This window comes from Epinephelus fuscoguttatus, linkage group LG13 (assembly GCF_011397635.1).
Source record: "Epinephelus fuscoguttatus linkage group LG13, E.fuscoguttatus.final_Chr_v1".
In the NCBI taxonomy this organism is placed as follows: Eukaryota; Metazoa; Chordata; class Actinopteri; order Perciformes; family Serranidae; genus Epinephelus; species Epinephelus fuscoguttatus.
In genome coordinates, this window is record NC_064764.1 from 12,027,939 (window position 1) to 12,044,263 (window position 16,325).

The 16,325-nt window shown below is 41.1% G+C and overlaps 2 protein-coding genes across 6 annotated transcripts in view; both read left to right on the forward strand.

The window, feature by feature from the left end:
* ptpn4a (protein tyrosine phosphatase non-receptor type 4a) overlaps nucleotides 1–6,292 on the forward strand; it is an 85,513-nt gene extending 79,221 nt beyond the window's left edge. For both annotated transcript variants that reach the window (XM_049594281.1, XM_049594280.1), the window contains 8 exons: nucleotides 454–620; nucleotides 773–863; nucleotides 1,087–1,148; nucleotides 2,400–2,546; nucleotides 3,203–3,331; nucleotides 4,740–4,888; nucleotides 5,031–5,166; nucleotides 5,254–6,292. In XM_049594281.1, coding sequence (XP_049450238.1) covers nucleotides 454–620; nucleotides 773–863; nucleotides 1,087–1,148; nucleotides 2,400–2,546; nucleotides 3,203–3,331; nucleotides 4,740–4,888; nucleotides 5,031–5,166; nucleotides 5,254–5,721 — 1,349 coding nt within the window. In that variant the 3' untranslated portion in view covers nucleotides 5,722–6,292. The remainder of the gene's footprint in view (nucleotides 1–453; nucleotides 621–772; nucleotides 864–1,086; nucleotides 1,149–2,399; nucleotides 2,547–3,202; nucleotides 3,332–4,739; nucleotides 4,889–5,030; nucleotides 5,167–5,253) is intronic.
* A 4,864-nt stretch (nucleotides 6,293–11,156) lies between these two features.
* The window catches only part of epb41l5 (erythrocyte membrane protein band 4.1 like 5), a 44,488-nt gene continuing 39,319 nt past the window's right edge, over nucleotides 11,157–16,325 (forward strand). For all 4 annotated transcript variants that reach the window (XM_049594286.1, XM_049594288.1, XM_049594289.1 and 1 more), the window contains exons 1-2: nucleotides 11,157–11,350; nucleotides 14,358–14,569. In XM_049594286.1, the coding sequence (XP_049450243.1) occupies nucleotides 14,390–14,569 (180 nt within the window). In that variant the 5' untranslated portion in view covers nucleotides 11,157–11,350; nucleotides 14,358–14,389. The remainder of the gene's footprint in view (nucleotides 11,351–14,357; nucleotides 14,570–16,325) is intronic.

Below are 16,325 nucleotides of genomic sequence, written 5' to 3' on the forward strand. Positions count from 1 at the left end.
CTTTTGTAATTTTAAAGGAGATGTCTAAAGTTGTACATCTCAGCTATATGTATTCAGCTTGTAGAAAGATGGCAGATCATATCCTTTAATCGGCAGCAGTGAAGTGGGAGTGGAGCTTTTAAAGATGATGAAACATTGAGATTCTTGGTATTTTAACTGGGTCAAAGAGGGATTTATGGATTCTATCCTCTCTTACATCAGAGTAGATATAAGATTGCATCAATGTATTGAATGCCTGTCAGGTCACATTATTTGATTCTGCTGTTTTCCACATAGATGAACTATATATTCCTCTGGTGCAGTGCTTTGGTTGTGACTTGTAGCGTGTCTTTCTCTTGGATGTTTACTTTCCTCATTATGTACTTAAAGATGAATCAGCTCCCTCGGGCTTCAGCCTACATAAACAGCTATGTGTGTATAAACTGTGACACACTTCTTCTCTGTCCCATTCAGCCATCTATGACGTGGTGGAGGAGAAGGTGGACTCGGAGCCGGATTTTCAGTACATCCCCGAGAAGTCCCCTCAGGACCCCGCCCAGCTAGACCAGCATGCTTTGAGGGACTCCATGGTCACACTGAAGGAAGGCCTGATCGGTGGAGCCATACTGGCACAGTTTGATGTGAGGAGAAAGACATAGAAATAAACACACATGTGAAAAGATACTGCACATTTATGCTCACACAGAGATACACACAAACCTTCTGTCAAACCTTTCTTTCCTCCTTTACATTGCCACAACTTAAACACAAATTTGTGCTCCTTTTCTTGCAGCAACTGTACAGAAAGAGGCCGGGGATGACCATGCTGTGTGCCAAATTACCTCAGAACGTTTCCAAAAATCGCTACAGAGACATCTCTCCTTGTACGTGACTGCACTCGATTCTGTCTATTTCTGTTGGCTCGTGTGTTTAAATATGTACCGACATTAACCTTTTGTTCCTTCCATCATACTCTCTCTCTCTCTCTCCTCTCTGTGCTCTTTCTTTCTTCCTGAAATCCTTTCTTCTCTCTTTGTCAATTGTTTGTTTGTCTGTCTCAATCTGTAATCTTACCCCCTTTTTCTTGTCTTTTCTGTCCCTCCGCAGACGATGCCACACGGGTCATTCTGAAAAGCACAGATGACTACATCAATGCAAATTACATCAATGTGAGTTTGGTCCTCCTCGTCTTTCCTCTTTCATCTCTCCATCAATATGCGTTTGGCTCGTTTGAGCCATGGTGGGTGGTCTGTTTTCGCTAACCATCAAAACACATGTTGGAAACACTACGGTGGCCATAATGGTGAATGAATTAACCACATGGGCTTTACAAGCAGATAACACTGTGAGTTCATGTTTTACATGTTTCTCAGGCAGCCAGTGAAGCTATCAGCAGCTTATGGATGTTATTAATTTGAGCCCCTTTCAGACATCTGTTTAAGTCGTGCCTTTTTTGGAAGTCAAACTTTCTTTGTCACATTAATGCCCTGTAATGGCTGTGCTAGACACGGTGGGACCATTACGTATGGAGTAGCACGTTGAAACAGCAGTCAGTTGGAAAGGAAGGATGTGATGGAAGAAATGTATTCACAGTTTTCTCACATATTCATGTTTTGCAGTTGATTTGTTTATCCCTTTGGCTTAATTAATGATCATTGTGAGCTTGGAGGACACTCACCTCAGCTTCTCACTCATTTATTCAACCCTATACATCCATTTTCTTATCGCATTTATTAGACTGAATACAGCCTGCTGCTGCCTACTGTCAGTCTGACAATTTTTATTTTCACTGTATGTGAAGTGTTTGGGTATTCATCCTGTTATTTGAAAGCTGGCACAGATGGAAGTTGAAAATGTAGAGAGAATTATTCTGATTGTTGAAGTAGTTTCCTGAAGTGTTTTCCTCCTCTGTGCCCTATTGTGTGGTGAAAGTATTCATGAAACACATTTATTAGACCAATCTGATATGAGAGGCATCTTCTCGACAACCTGATTTTCTTTTTTATGTCAACAAGGTATTACAGTCAAATGGAAAATGTATGTTTGTGCTCTTAGGAAGTTGGTACACTATTAATTTTTTTTTTTTTTTTTTTGCTGCTATTATGTCAGTGTTACTGGATGGCATTCAATTAAAGCTTCAATGTCACACTGATATTACTAGGTCTGACTTTGTAAGTGACTCAGAGATTGAAACTGGAGACCAAACAGCACATTTAAGCATTTAAGAGCATGTTTAAGCCAAGTTTGAAGTGGTTGTACCTTTCTACAGTAACTTGAGAACATTTAGCTCTCTGCACTGATATAAACACACACAGCGCATCCTTTCAATTGAAAATGATTTAAGAAGAGAAGCTGTAAAGTGAGATCCCTGTAACCTAATTTCTCTGTATCACAAACTGTGTCTCTCTCTCTCTCTGTAGATGGAGATTCCAGCTTCGAGTCTGATAAACCGTTACATAGCATGCCAGGGCCCCCTGCCCAACACCTGCCCCGACTTCTGGCAAATGACATGGGAGCAGGGCTCGTCTATGGTGGTCATGCTGACTACGCAGGTCGAGAGGGGGCGGGTACGTGGAAGAATTTCTCAAATACATGGACTGGAAAACACATATTGACTGCAGCATGTTCAACGTTTCCAAAACCTTTACTGTACATGTAGCACTGCTGTACATAAAGAGAGAGCTGCATTGCTCTAAAGTAGGCAGGTTTGCCATTTGTAGAAATCCCAAACCCTAGGTGAGATACTTGTGTTGAAATGTTTCATCATTTACAAGTTTTCTGCAGCTTGTGTCTTTTGTTCATTTGAGCATTGTTCATTTAAATGCACAGAGTGAGTAAAAGTTGGGTTACTGTGAAAACAATAGACCAAAGATCACTTACTCATCGAACAAGGTGTGAATTTAAAACAAAACATGCAAAGTTTGCTAATTCTTCTTGACATTAGAAAGAAGTGTTTTATTGCAAAACAAAAGGCTGGGGACAGGACATCTTGAAAATCATCATCTATACATATCACTGGAGGCTTTAATGGTTCCAGATGGACTGAATGTTTTGTATATGTTATGCATTAAATATAATAGCAAAGAACAGATGGCTAACTTTAGAGAGATGCTGTTGCATAGCAGAGCTTGACCTCTGACCCTAGAGCTTAGAATAACTGCTGCGACCTGTTAAGTAAATTAAACGTCCAGTTGTAAACAGAATACCTTGTCTGTGTTTATAGGTGAAGTGTCACCAGTACTGGCCCAATCCAGACAGCAGCGCCACCTACGGAGACTTCACAGTAACGTGCCACAATGAAGAGGGCAACTCTGCCTTCCTGGTCCGGGAGATGACTCTCGTGCACACGCAGGTAATCACACACATTTAAAACGAGGAACAAAAGGGGGATGAACAAAGAAGGAAAATTAGGACCAGATCAGAGGAACAAGAGAGCGGAAGGCAGAGCAGGGTAGAGAGGAGGGCGAAGGCATCACCGAGAAGGACGCTGGGCCCAATCAAAGCGAGGGACCAGTGTCTCAGGAAGGATGAGCCGCTGAGGACCCCGAGGAGGTGTGTTGCCATAGTGACCAGTGTGGGCTGTTCTTTTTCTGGCTCCCGCTGCTGCATGCGGGCCACGTATTGGGATCTGGTTGCCATGACAACCCAACCACCCGAGTCAGTCACATTGCCGAAATAGAGAGCGAGGAAGAGAAACCAAACGGAGGGAGAGAGGAAGAGAGAGTGGGACGATGAGAGTTTGAAAAACATAAATGTAAGTTTGTCTTATTTTGATGTGGAAGCTGTTTGATGCTCACAGCCTTGTGCGCTGCATCTAAAAGTGAAGGCTGTTATTTGCCTTTGGATGCAAAAGGGTGTCATGTTACATGTAACATGGTATAAACCTTGCAAGCATTGAGGACACAATTGAAAATGAACTTTTAATGGAGATTCCGGATGTTCCTGGTGTTTCATCGTCACTTCCTGCTGTCTGTGTTTCCCTGATTGCTTCGCTGTGTGTCGCCCGTGTATCATGACCTTTGAAATATACGGCGGTAGGAGGAGGCAATTAGCATTCTCCTCTGCCTGTGATTGTTGCTATGGAGATAGAAGTGTTACCATGGCAACGAAGCGAGGCAATATTAAAGAGGAACGGGGGGCTGTCAGTCGACATCAGACAGTGGTCAGGATATCTGCTGTAGGTTGTGTGTGTGTGTGTGTGGTCATCACTCTGTCTTTTTTGGGTTTAAATCTCACTGTCTCTTATTTTCTGATCGCTGAGTACACACGTTTTTCTTTTCCTTTTGAATAAACAAAAGAGAAAGTGTGACATATATTTATTTATACTTTCATTGCAACATAAAATGTACATTTTGTATTGGCGCTACGGAAATATTGTCTTGAATATCTGGTATTTGATAGAATGGGGCAGAAGGACGTGCATCACCAGCGGAGTGGAAGGAATAAAACCACTGTTTGTTATGCATACTACCCGTTTCATAACACATTTAAAGGCCATAATTACACAAACAGGGTGCTGTTACCCCCCCCCCGGGACACAGAGCTCAATGAAACATGCTAGGAGGTCGCCCACATGAAATACAATAACCTGTTTTGGGATCTGAGGATGAGAATAATTCATTACATAGTAAGCTCGGGTCTTGACTGAGGTGAGAGTGAATGCAGTCAGTTTGTTGCCAATAATAAAGAAGCATTTCTGAAAGGCAGTACATGAAAATATAAAGTTATTTTTCTTCTTTTTTTTCTCTGTGTGTGTTCAGAGTGAGCAGCAGAGAGAGCTCACCCAGATTCAGTACCTGGCCTGGCCAGATCACGGCGTTCCAGATGACTCCACTGACTTCCTGGACTTTGTGGCTCTGGTACGGACCAAACGGGCAGGACAGGACCAGCCGATGGTGGTGCACTGCAGGTACAGTTGTTCTCCCTGTCAATTATTTAAGGTGGTGAACCCAGTGTCAGCTGTTTTGTGTTGTGTGAAGGCTCTTGGCATGACATGGTAACATAGTCAACTCATCTCACCTCTGATTCTCTGTCGTGTGGCTTTTTTCCAGCGCGGGGATTGGTCGGACAGGGGTTCTTATCACCATGGAGACAGCATTGTGTCTAATGGAGTGCGGTCAGCCAGTGTATCCTCTAGATATCGTCAGGACCATGAGAGACCAGAGAGCCATGATGATACAAACACCTGTACATAGACACATCCATTTATCTGCACAGCTGCTCTCAGCTGCTTTAAACCATCAGCTAAAACATCTCTTTCTATCTCTCCATCAGAGCCAGTACCGCTTTGTGTGCGAGGCCATCCTCAAAGTCTACGAGGAGGGCCTGGTCAAACCATTCAAGACCGCTATCTACCGGCTGAGAGAAAAGGTGGATGAGGGGAGGGACGAGGAGAAGAAAGAGCAGCAGAAAGCAGGGGAAGGAGCAAAGACGGCAGCAATGGAAGACGGGGAGGCGGCTGTGGTGGAGTTGCTGGAAGGAGGTCTGGATGAAGAGGACGACGACGACGAAGAGGTGGAGGTGCTGGATGTGGGGGAAGTGACAGAAGAGGGAGACGAGGAGGACGAAGAGGAGGAGGAAGTGGAGGAGCTGAGCGTCGCGAGTGTTGCGAGTGTCGCTAGCGCCGCGAGCGCCACCAGCGCTGCCAGTGCCGCGACTGCTGCAAGTGCTGCAAGCGCCACCAGCGTGACCAGTGAGACCAGCGTGGACCCTGACCCTGATCCCGATCCTGCTAACCCGTGACTTTTGACCTTTGGCAGTCAGCGGGGGTTACCAGGAGGAGGCCAGGCGGCCGGAGGAGAGAACAAAAGCACTGTTGCACTTTATGCTGAAAAAAATGGAAAAAAAGACACAAACGAACAAACGTGAAAGTCATGGACAAGCTAGAATAAAAAAAGAAACCCAGCTGTGTTGAATAGGTACCATTAGGGGATATTGTACGTTCAGGGTAAAGAAAAAAGTCTACAAAGAATGAAAAGATAAAAGTACGAGAGAATAAAATGTGGATGGGGAATTGCTGTAGTGCCATAAGTACGAAGGGGAAGGGCTGTCCCCACGGATGGAAAGTTTTTTTTTTTTCCGTAATGGGTCACCCTGTCCTCTTCTGAGCGAGTCTGCCAGACGGACCTGCCTTTTTTTAGTGTCCTTTTAGCTGATAAAGAGATATACCTTATCTTTTGTTCCTCAGAAAGAGTATTTATTGTGTTTTAGTTTGTGTCAAACCCTGTCCACTGAACAAAAAAAAAACTTGTATGTTTGTTTGTATGAATCTAGAGCTTCATGCTTTCCTGATTAAATCTTAGGTAGTAAAGTAGTGCGATTCCTCTTCTTCTAAGTACTTCTTTATTTCTTTTGCTTTTCGTGGGGGAAAAAAACTGATTTAATTTATTGTACTTGGTTTTTATCTTTCTCGGCTTTCTCGTCTACATTTCTGACAGCACAGACTGACAGATGGACAGCTGAAAGCACTCTGTGTCTCACCTCTTGTTCAATGCTGTGGCAAGTTGTATTCTTGATCCTGCTTTGTGCTGTGTTTTTGAGCTTACAGACACGCGCGCTCCAAAGCGGCTGTCGTTTGGCGTGGTGAAGAACATAACTGGTTTACAGTCCTCAGGGCCAGTGTTTACTGGGCACCTCTCTTTCACTTCTGTCGCAGCAGCTACTGCTCCTCTGCGACCACAGACCTCCCACTGAAAAACAGAATGATAGAAACGTTCAGCATTGATGGATCACTCAAAACTAATTCACGTCGCGTAACGCTCAATGAAGACAGCGTCATTAAGAGAGGCCCCAGTAGACACCCGGCCTCACTGAGTTACAGTCTAAGCTATTTCCCGGCCCTCGTGGCTGATGAAGCTAAGAAACAAGGCTGAGCTCAGTTCACTACTTTCTTCACGATTCACATGCAGCCAATTTCATATTGAAATCAAACCCCGAGTCCCTGCTGAAGTGTCCTTGAGCCAGACACTGACAACAAATCACCACTGTACGTGAAGCTCGGCAGGACTCCTTTTAGCAAATCAACCTTGTGTACCTTTGCACACGTCCCTATGTTAGAACCTGAGAGGCGAATACTGGTAATACTACTCCAGAAAATCAGACACCAGTATCATTAATAAGTTCTCAAGAGGTTGAAAGCTGCTAGAATTTTTATGCAATCAGTATTTGCTTTTTCGAATCTGCTTGCTGAATTGACGGTGAACTGATCTCAACCTTAGTGCGAATGGTTAAAAACATGACTTCAGAGGCTCCCTCCACTGACCTCCCACCATTTTATACATACAGAGGGTCAAGACATTTGGATCTCTCGTGACACATTTGCAGTTGAGACTGGCGGATCATCGCCTTGTATGACTCTAGTTGCTCATTGAATGCTTTTTTTTTTAAGGTTCAGTGAGGCTCAGAGGTCACTGGAGCGGGGCTTTAAACCAACCTTTGCTGTTTCATTTTGTTTTCTCAACTCTGATTGTCTGCCAGAGAACAGTTGACAATTCAAAGAAGCAGCACAAACAGAAATTTCAACCAATGCTTTTCCTTTTTTTTTTTTTTTTTTGATCTTTCTCAATGGTACTTCATTTTAAGGCACATGTTGTTTTTAAGCCAAGATGATGTGTTAATGAGTGAAAAGAGACTAAAGTGATGACTTGTATTTTTAATTCACAAAACCCAGCATCAAATTGCCTGTTGAGTCTTTTTTTTTTTTTTTTTTTGTAAAAGTACAGGTTTGCTGCCGTTGTACTTTACATAGCGGTATGGAATGAAGTGTAGCCTCTTCATGATTTGAGATATTTTTCTTATTGGCTGCTTCAGTACCTGCTGTCATCGGATTCTGCTGGAAAAAACCTACTGCTGTGAGTGTGTGAGAGTGTGTGTGTGTGTACTCCGATTTCTGTCTTTATCTATCTCTTTCTCTGTATCTCTCCCTTCTCCATTTCTAACATATAGTTTGTTAGCTGTCTGGTCTAAGCCTGCTTGTCCGTTAACTGGAATGAAGGGTTGTGCCATAAAGCCACAAACCTAATCTAACCCGATCTCAAGATTTTTTTTTTCCTGAAGAAACTCAGATAGAGCCTTCTTGGAGAGTGATTTTTTTTTATAGCCTGTCCTAAGAACCGGGCTGAATCTTGGCCTGTGAAACATTTCAAACCAATGCTCCAATGTTCCTCCCTTCCAAACAGCTGAATCATACTTTTGTCACACGGAGAGGTGGGATCAAGAAGAGCTGAGCTTTCCTCTTCTCTCTCTCCCTCTTCTTCTTCTTCTTCTTTTTTTAATCTCTTCTATATTTGCGGCCGTCTCCCAAAATCTGCCTAACTCCTTCTCTCAGGCAACATCAGTCATTTCAGCAGAGCCCACGCAACATCCACAGTCCATTCTTCTCATTGTTCTTCCCCAGATGCCTCTCTCTTTTGGATCATTATACACGGATCCCACTCTCTCTGCAAAGCCTCGAGGCAAATGACACATCTGAGCAGAATACCATGGGTACAGTAGTGCAAGCTTGTTTTCCACAAGATAAACTGAGGGTAGCCAGTGAATGACTGACTCAGTAACTGGTTTAAACTTTCCTTTTTTATTATTGGCAGACCCTACGGTATGAGCTTTTAATCAAAAGAACAAGCATTCAGCACCCACTGGCTTTTTATCATTAGATTTTGTATTCAGCAGCCGGGCCAAGCAAATCAAATTACCACTGAATCACATTTAATTAATGCTGAAGGCCTCGTGATAAAGTGGCATCAATAACAAGTTCAATAAAATGACAATTTCTAACAAGAAAATAAAACCCCGCAGTGCAAAGTTAATAATTGATAAATCAGGGCTGCCAGAGTTTCCATCTGCACAAAATGTCCAGCAATGAGCTGTCTGTGTTCAAAGTGTTTTGTTGTTGACACATAATTGGTACTGTCTGTGCGTTTAGGGTACTGATCAAAGGTAGTTTGGAGGGGACCAGACGCAGGGAGGGCTCGGGTTAGTTGTATTTTTGTAAAGATGAAAACAGCTCTAGTTGGGTAGGTGAAAGGACAGCACTTTGTAGAAGGCTGAGTGGCAGGTAGTGCTACTGAGAAAAAAAAAAAAAGTTGGAGACATAAAGCATTGTTAAAATGAGTTGTTCTTTTTTTTTTTTAATTTGTCATTTTTATTTTTGTTTAAAGTAAGACCTGTAGGGAACAAGGAAAAAAAAAAGAAAAGAACTCCTAACTACACAGTGCCACTTGTTAATTTTGTGTAAATAATACTAGAACATGTAAATACAATGTTGTATATGAAAAAAAAATCTTTAAAATAAAAGGGAAAATCATTTGTGAGCAGAAAGATTTTGTTTTGATTTTATTTTTGATTTTTTTTCTCCCTTCCCTTTTTTTTTTTTGGACGATTCAAATGTGACACAAATGGTGTGTATTTCAAGACTGCTATTTCAAAAAGTTCTGTTTTATTTGAGACGTAATCTATAACAGCGAGTGTATATATAATGAATCACAAAATAATGAGAAATGTTTTACCGTATTATATCCTTGGTTAACTCCTACCTGTGTCATAAAAACCTTTGTCCTCAGTTGCTTGTTTCTTTCTGGTATGATGGTTTTACGGTGCTTTGGACATGTCTATAAGCTTGATTGTGAACAATTAAAGCTTGTCTGTCAAAGCATGGAGACGTGGCTTCGGATCACCTTGCTTTTCCGCACTGTAAAAGTGAGGCTGGGTAATGATAGATTCACCAGATGAAAAGGACGGCTTATTTTATATTTTCAGTGATTGAGATTTAGCCATGAAGTGAAGCCATCGACCACATGAGGCAGCCAAAATGCTAAATCCTTGTAATGCAGAGAAAAAACTAACACACTGACACTGAGAAGGAAAGAAGAGCTTTTAGAGTTGCGAAGACACACTGAAAGTATATTTTCTACGGAAACAAACAGCCTCCACACTGTCTTGAAATAAGCCAACCGTAAAGATTTATGATAATGTAAGATGATTTGATAGCATAAGGTACTTTGGATCCAACCATTTCCTTTTATAATGGTATTATTGAGCCAGAGGCCACAATAGGAGCTATTACAGAGCATTAAAGCACCAAAGCAGACAAAAAAGATGCATCTACTGTACTTTCTGTAACGATAAGCAAACGCGAACCACTTTAACGCTGGTGTAAATGCAACACACACAGTAAGACAGTTGTCGTACTTTCTGAGGGACACCAGTGCTCCTTTTTGAAGTCGATACAGGCCTACAATAATTTGAGAAGGACTACTTAAATGTGTAGACCACAGCTGGGTTATATACCAACATGTAACTGTATTAGTAGGAGATTACTAGTGTTGTATGGCAGAGCATAGGGATTTTTTGAGGTATTTGCAGGGAAAAAGGCCAAACATATTGTATCTGTACAGCATTTACACTATCCACATACGTTTTTATGATCATGCCATAATGTTGCAGGCAGTTCTTCGCAATCCACACACACAAAAATATCACTTGTTCTCATATACAGGACCATACATAAAGAATCATATCGGGAGATGTACCTGCACCTGCACATTTAGGAGCTTTGATGTGCTTCAGAGTGAAACATCTCAATACTTAACCACATAATTTCATATTTTGGATAAACTTAAAGCATTGTCCCTGATACAGTGCCATCAAAAGCACACTTAAACATAAATAATTTCTCTTAAAAACCACCTCAGTGCACAGTGTCCTAATCTGCTGCCCTATATGCTGAATGACAAACCCTGAATGAACCACAGGTCAAACAGGTCTCTCTAAACACATTTTAAACCATTATTCCAAACTAACCAGAAGGGGGTGCTGCTGTGTAATAGAGACAACAGTGTGGGTCAACTTTAGAAAATGAATGAGGCCAATCCTCCTAACACTGGGAGTTAAAAATGCCACGGCAACTATTTTATGACTGTATGATTATTTATATGTTTATATATAACGTCAATGTATGTTTAATTGATTAGCAGCTTTGTTTTATCTTGACTTTTATTACCAAATTACATCAAAACTGGAAAAAAGTAAATATAAACCGCGAGGTAATAAAATAAAGTGTGTTTTTTATTTGGTAATAGCACTATAAAAATGATAATTTTACCATGCGGGCTCGAACAAAGTGGTTTGTCGCTTTAAACATGCTAATTAAGTTTTTGTTAGGGATTTGTCGTGACGTCACATCCTGAGGAGAGCTTTGCCTCCTACTTTTTGTTGGGACTTGGGAGAGAAAATTATCCCGTAGAGGTAACGGTGTGGGGGGAAAAAGAAGCAAGACAAATAAGCAACAAAACATGGAAATGTACCAGGTTGCTGTTTAGTCGTCTACAATGCAAGAGGACGTCCTTCCGCTGTGAATTCATACGAGGAGGTTTTTGTAAGTATGCCTTTATCCAGACCTCCACGGAGCCACAAGTGGCTGCGGAGCAAGTGTATGTCGAATACATCGTCCTGAGCAGAAAGACGGCGTTTGTTTTGTTGTACGGGACACGCTGCTGTGGTCGGAGTCTTGTATATTAGATGCCGTTGTTGCTAATGGTTAGCTCGTGCTTTAAAAACAAGCGCACACCTGTTGCTTTTGCTTACACACCAGGTACCTGAGGCCTCAACTGGACACAAATGTGAAGCTAAGGGTCGCATTGTTTGTTTGTTTGCTTTATAATTATTATTTCAGCTGAATTTAGTTGAAGTTTTCTAGCTTGTCTTTACATTTCAGACTTGGTGAGGGTTTGTGGCAGCACGGGCAGCACAGCCCATCTCAGGGTTTCTTTTTCTGGCTGACCTGAAACCACAAATAGCGAGCAAGTATAGGCTACACATCTTCTAAGTCGGCTAATATTAGGTAACTGTTTCAGTTTCATTGTAGTGTGTGAAGTCCATTAAAAATGTCCTTTTTCCTTACTTTGCTTTCTGTATTCGTCGAATAGAGCTGCCTACAAAGTAACATTAAAAGTAGAAATTTAACGAACGTTATAACGTAACGTAAACCCAGTCCATAATAAATGTACGATTTTTGAGTCGTTGGCCGATAAAAGCTAACGTCATCTTGATGTCTGTCACCTGTAACAGTCAGTTTACAGATGCAGGTCGTAGCCAGGTGAACCATTAAGTTAATTATAACCAAATGTTAAGACTAAATAATACTAACATAAGCCTGTTGCCCCGTCTGGACACATATAATAATAAATTAAGCAATATAAGAGGATGTAAAGGACTGTTCTCTATCTATCAGAGGAGGGGTGTGGCGACTGCATTTTTTCTTCTTTAATCTTCACCTTTCCCAAAGCTAGAAATATTTTTCCTCAAGCCTTCCTGAGTGACTGGGGAAATTGTGTGACCGTCCCTCTACCATAAATGTATGTGTTTTAATATTCACACCAAATGTAGGTATGGGAGCCAATGCTACGAGCAGACAGCACAGAGGGAGTGAGAGTTATCACCAAAACGAGCCACTAATTTCTTAAACAAAATGCCAATCCTGCAGGATATGGATGCACAACAGCCACCTGTCCTGGTCCTACGGTCATGGAAAACCTGGAAAAGTCACATTTTCCAGGCTTGGGAAAGTCATGAAATTTGTAAAAAATTATTGAAAGTTTTGGAAAAGACATGGAATTCTGTTGTGTGTATTGAAATTGTTACATTAGTCTTATTTTCTGAAGCTGTGGATGTAACATTGCTCCAATATGCGTAGATGTGTGACATTTGTTTGCTATTATGTACGTTTATTTATTTTCTCCCTGCGCTCCATCTCGCCCTCTGTGTATGATCAAAATTTGAATCCAATATGTTTGAATAACATCAGGCAATTGGGGCAAGAAGAAAAAATATTGTTGTTCCTCGAAAAATCATGAAAAGGTTTTGAAATTTTGTCCATGAAAATGTGTGGAAACTTTGAATATCAGTAGCTTGACACGTCAGCGGTGATTAGATTTTATAAACTTGCCCTTTGATGTTTGAAAGTTAAAAGTTGAAAACAAAGTCTTGAAGTTGAAAAATGTCTTGGTACTTCATTGCAAACAGTATATTTTTGGAGAAATTATGAGACGTGTAGAATTAATTAGAATATGTATATTTTAATCCAAATTATTTTTCCTGTAGGAAGCTTGTAATGTATTCAAGAACCATCTGCAATTTAAACATTCAACAATAATGTTTTTACGGTTTATGGCTATGATAAATGGAATACGTACTTTTGGCAATTTTTAAAGAAAATGTGCCTTTCAAACCAGCTTGCCAGATTTAGGTTCAGATAATATAAAAAAAAACGCAATCATTTAAAGTTGTTTGTCCCTCCCCTAAGCCAAAATCATAAACACTAGTGTTGTCACAATACCAAAATCTTTGTACCAATACCAATATGAATTTCAATACTTTTCGATACTCTTCGGTACTTTTCCTAAGGAAAAGTCCTTTTGGATACAAACCTTTAGAACAATAAATAGTAGGGGTGTAACGGTACCAAAAAAAAAATCATGGTTCGGTAAGTACCTCGGTACGAACGTCACGGTTTGGTAACTCAAATGTCCCACCAAGTTTGTGTTGTCTCGTGTTGTCTCCCTTTGCGAGGCAGACTTTCTCTTGTCTTTTTTCACATGCGCCAGCTGCCAATATTGATACAGGTGTTGTCATACACACCACTTGTGCAATCTGTGCTCCAATAGGAACAAGAAAGGCGTTTGTGTGCATAAATGAGTAAAATAAATTAACTAAATTAATGAATTGAATCAATTTCAAAGTACCGGTATTTTCCAAATGCAGTATAGTACCGTTTGGAATACTCTAGTACCGCGGTACTATTTTAGTACCGGTATACTGTGCAGCACTAATAAACACAAGTCTCTCCTCAATATTTAAAAAATTATTTGACATGCCTTCCCCGTTTTGCACCACCCCTTCTCCTGTCACATAAGGAACAGTCCCTAATGCTAACAAAAATGTGCACCTGTTTGTTTCAGGTATGTCAGGTATTCATGTTGGATATCTAGCTACCTGTCAGCTGACATTACAACAGTCTATGCAAAAACAATGTAACACAACTACATCTCATGTTTCTATGCTCCTAGCTGTCATCCACTAATATGCAGGGTGCAAAACTAACTGTTTCCACCTGCCAATGGTGAGTGAATGTTCAAATTTTACCAGCCACTCAATAGATTACCATTGTTTTTTGGTTATTTGTTCAAGGCTGGTGAGCCAATCTACCAGCCACTTGCATATTGTACCAGCATTTAGCTTGTGGTTGGTGCTCATTTCGTTCCCTACTCACGTGTTTTACAGGTAGACACTAATTTTAAATATGTAACAATTTTGAAGGCCTGTACAGTCCACAAATATGAGATTAACTTATCATATGCGTTAACATCTCCTCTCTTCTCTTACAGGTGTGGCAGTGTAACCCTCCCTCTTCCCCATCATGCTGAGTTTCCTGCGCAGGACGCTGGGGCGACGCTCCATCCGGAAACATGCAGAGAAAACGCGGTTACGGGAGGCCCAGCGTGCCACGACACACATCCCTGCTGCAGGGGATGCAAAATCTATCATCACCTGTCGTGTATCCTTACTGGACGGGACAGACGTCAGCGTTGACCTGCCGGTAAATAGTGCTGCCACAGTGTGAGCCTAAGCTGTGTGTGTTTATTATTCACATTCATTATTCTTTTTTCTTTTTTCTTTTTTCTAAGCCCACCCACTCTGTTTCTTTTGCTATCCCTTGTAACTGGCTAGGAAGGCTTATAATACACTGTGCATAGTTTTTGAGTAGGCATCTAAAGCCATAGTGCCTGTGTCTTACAAGGGATGTCCCTGTGTCTCTACTTTCCTTAAAGTGTGCATGCTGTTTTGGAGTTTTTTAAGAGGACAGTCACTGCTCTGCAAGTTGATTAAACTTTCTAACTTTCTCTGTCAAATGGGCGTTAACCATAACCAGCAGTGAAAGCTGCAAAGTGAAAGTCCAAGCACTGTACTAGTGACCATTGTGTGCCTGTGTCAGTAGAGCAGTAGTCCTTTTGAGCCTGTGTAGTGGGTGTGTGGTACTGCTGCTGATCACCTGTAATTCCATGATCCTCTCTAGAGAAGACACTTAATCACATGACAGCATCATGTGACATGCAGGGCTCATCACCAAGTGGACACAAAGCAGAACTTCACTCTCCTCGCTCTTCTGTCTTTCTTCTTCTTTTCTCCCCTCCTTTTTTCTCATGTTAGTTGTTTCTCTGTGCTGCCTTTTCTCAGGCAAACACCAAGCTTCTGCTGGGAGAAAATGTCATGTGTATTTTTGTGTATAGTTGTATAAGTTTAGAACTGAGGGCGTGAATATCTGGATGTTTTTCCCTCATGTGATCTTTATTTTTGCTGGGCTTGCAGATTTTGCTACTTTGTGTTTCCACTAGCGTTCCATGTGTCAAATCTGCAGCCATGCAGTGGGACCAGTCTGGTGTCTTACTGTCCCGTATGACTCAATCTTATTTTGAAATCTAGCCGTCTGGTATGAATTATAAGGAGGATGTGTCAAGAGAATATCTTTTCTCAGTGTTACTATATCTGTCTTATTAGTCTGAACCTCAGATGTTCACAAAACACTTTTAATTTTTTAATTCAAAGGAGATTACTCTCTCATTTAGGTCATTCTATATGCCGTAGACCAAGCAGTGATACTTAGGCATGACAAATGATACCAATCAACAGCATAAGAGAATTCCTTACAAGCTTATTGAGCAAGAATGCATGAACATTTTTTATTCCACGCGTCTCACAAGTGATGTCACACATTTTTGAGACTAAGTGTAAGAGCTGCTAAATCATTAACATGTAGCTTTTCCTATCAGTTCAATATTGTGTGCAGAGTGGTGAGACATATTCAGTGTTTCTTCTAGTGGAATGTTATCTGCTTTGACTGTATCTCTCTCTCTGTCTCTCTTTTGCTGTCCCTCTTGTTTTTGGACAGAAATGGTCACTGGAATTTTTACAAGACTGTCTCACCATTGTTCATTGGGGTTTTTTATTTCCTATTTTATTGATGGAGTTAATTGACTTGGCACTAATGCTGTCATGCCTTAAAAACTTTCAGTCATTTGCTGTGTGTGCCTGAAGGAAGTTTTAAAATTCATTTGGATTTCTGAATGCATTCCAGCAGAGCCCTCTGCTTGTGTTTGGTTTCAAAATAAGCATTTTTGTGCCTCCCATCCCCCAGATTTAGGTTGCCTCTGCAAACCTTTCTGTCTTATCATCCATCTATCTCTAAGTGATAAGTGACGCTAACAAAAACTTAGTTAGGAGCATTGCTCTGTTTTCCTTCTAGATATCCATTGCACCAGTGACAGCAGCACCGAAAGCAGTTCAACACAACCAGG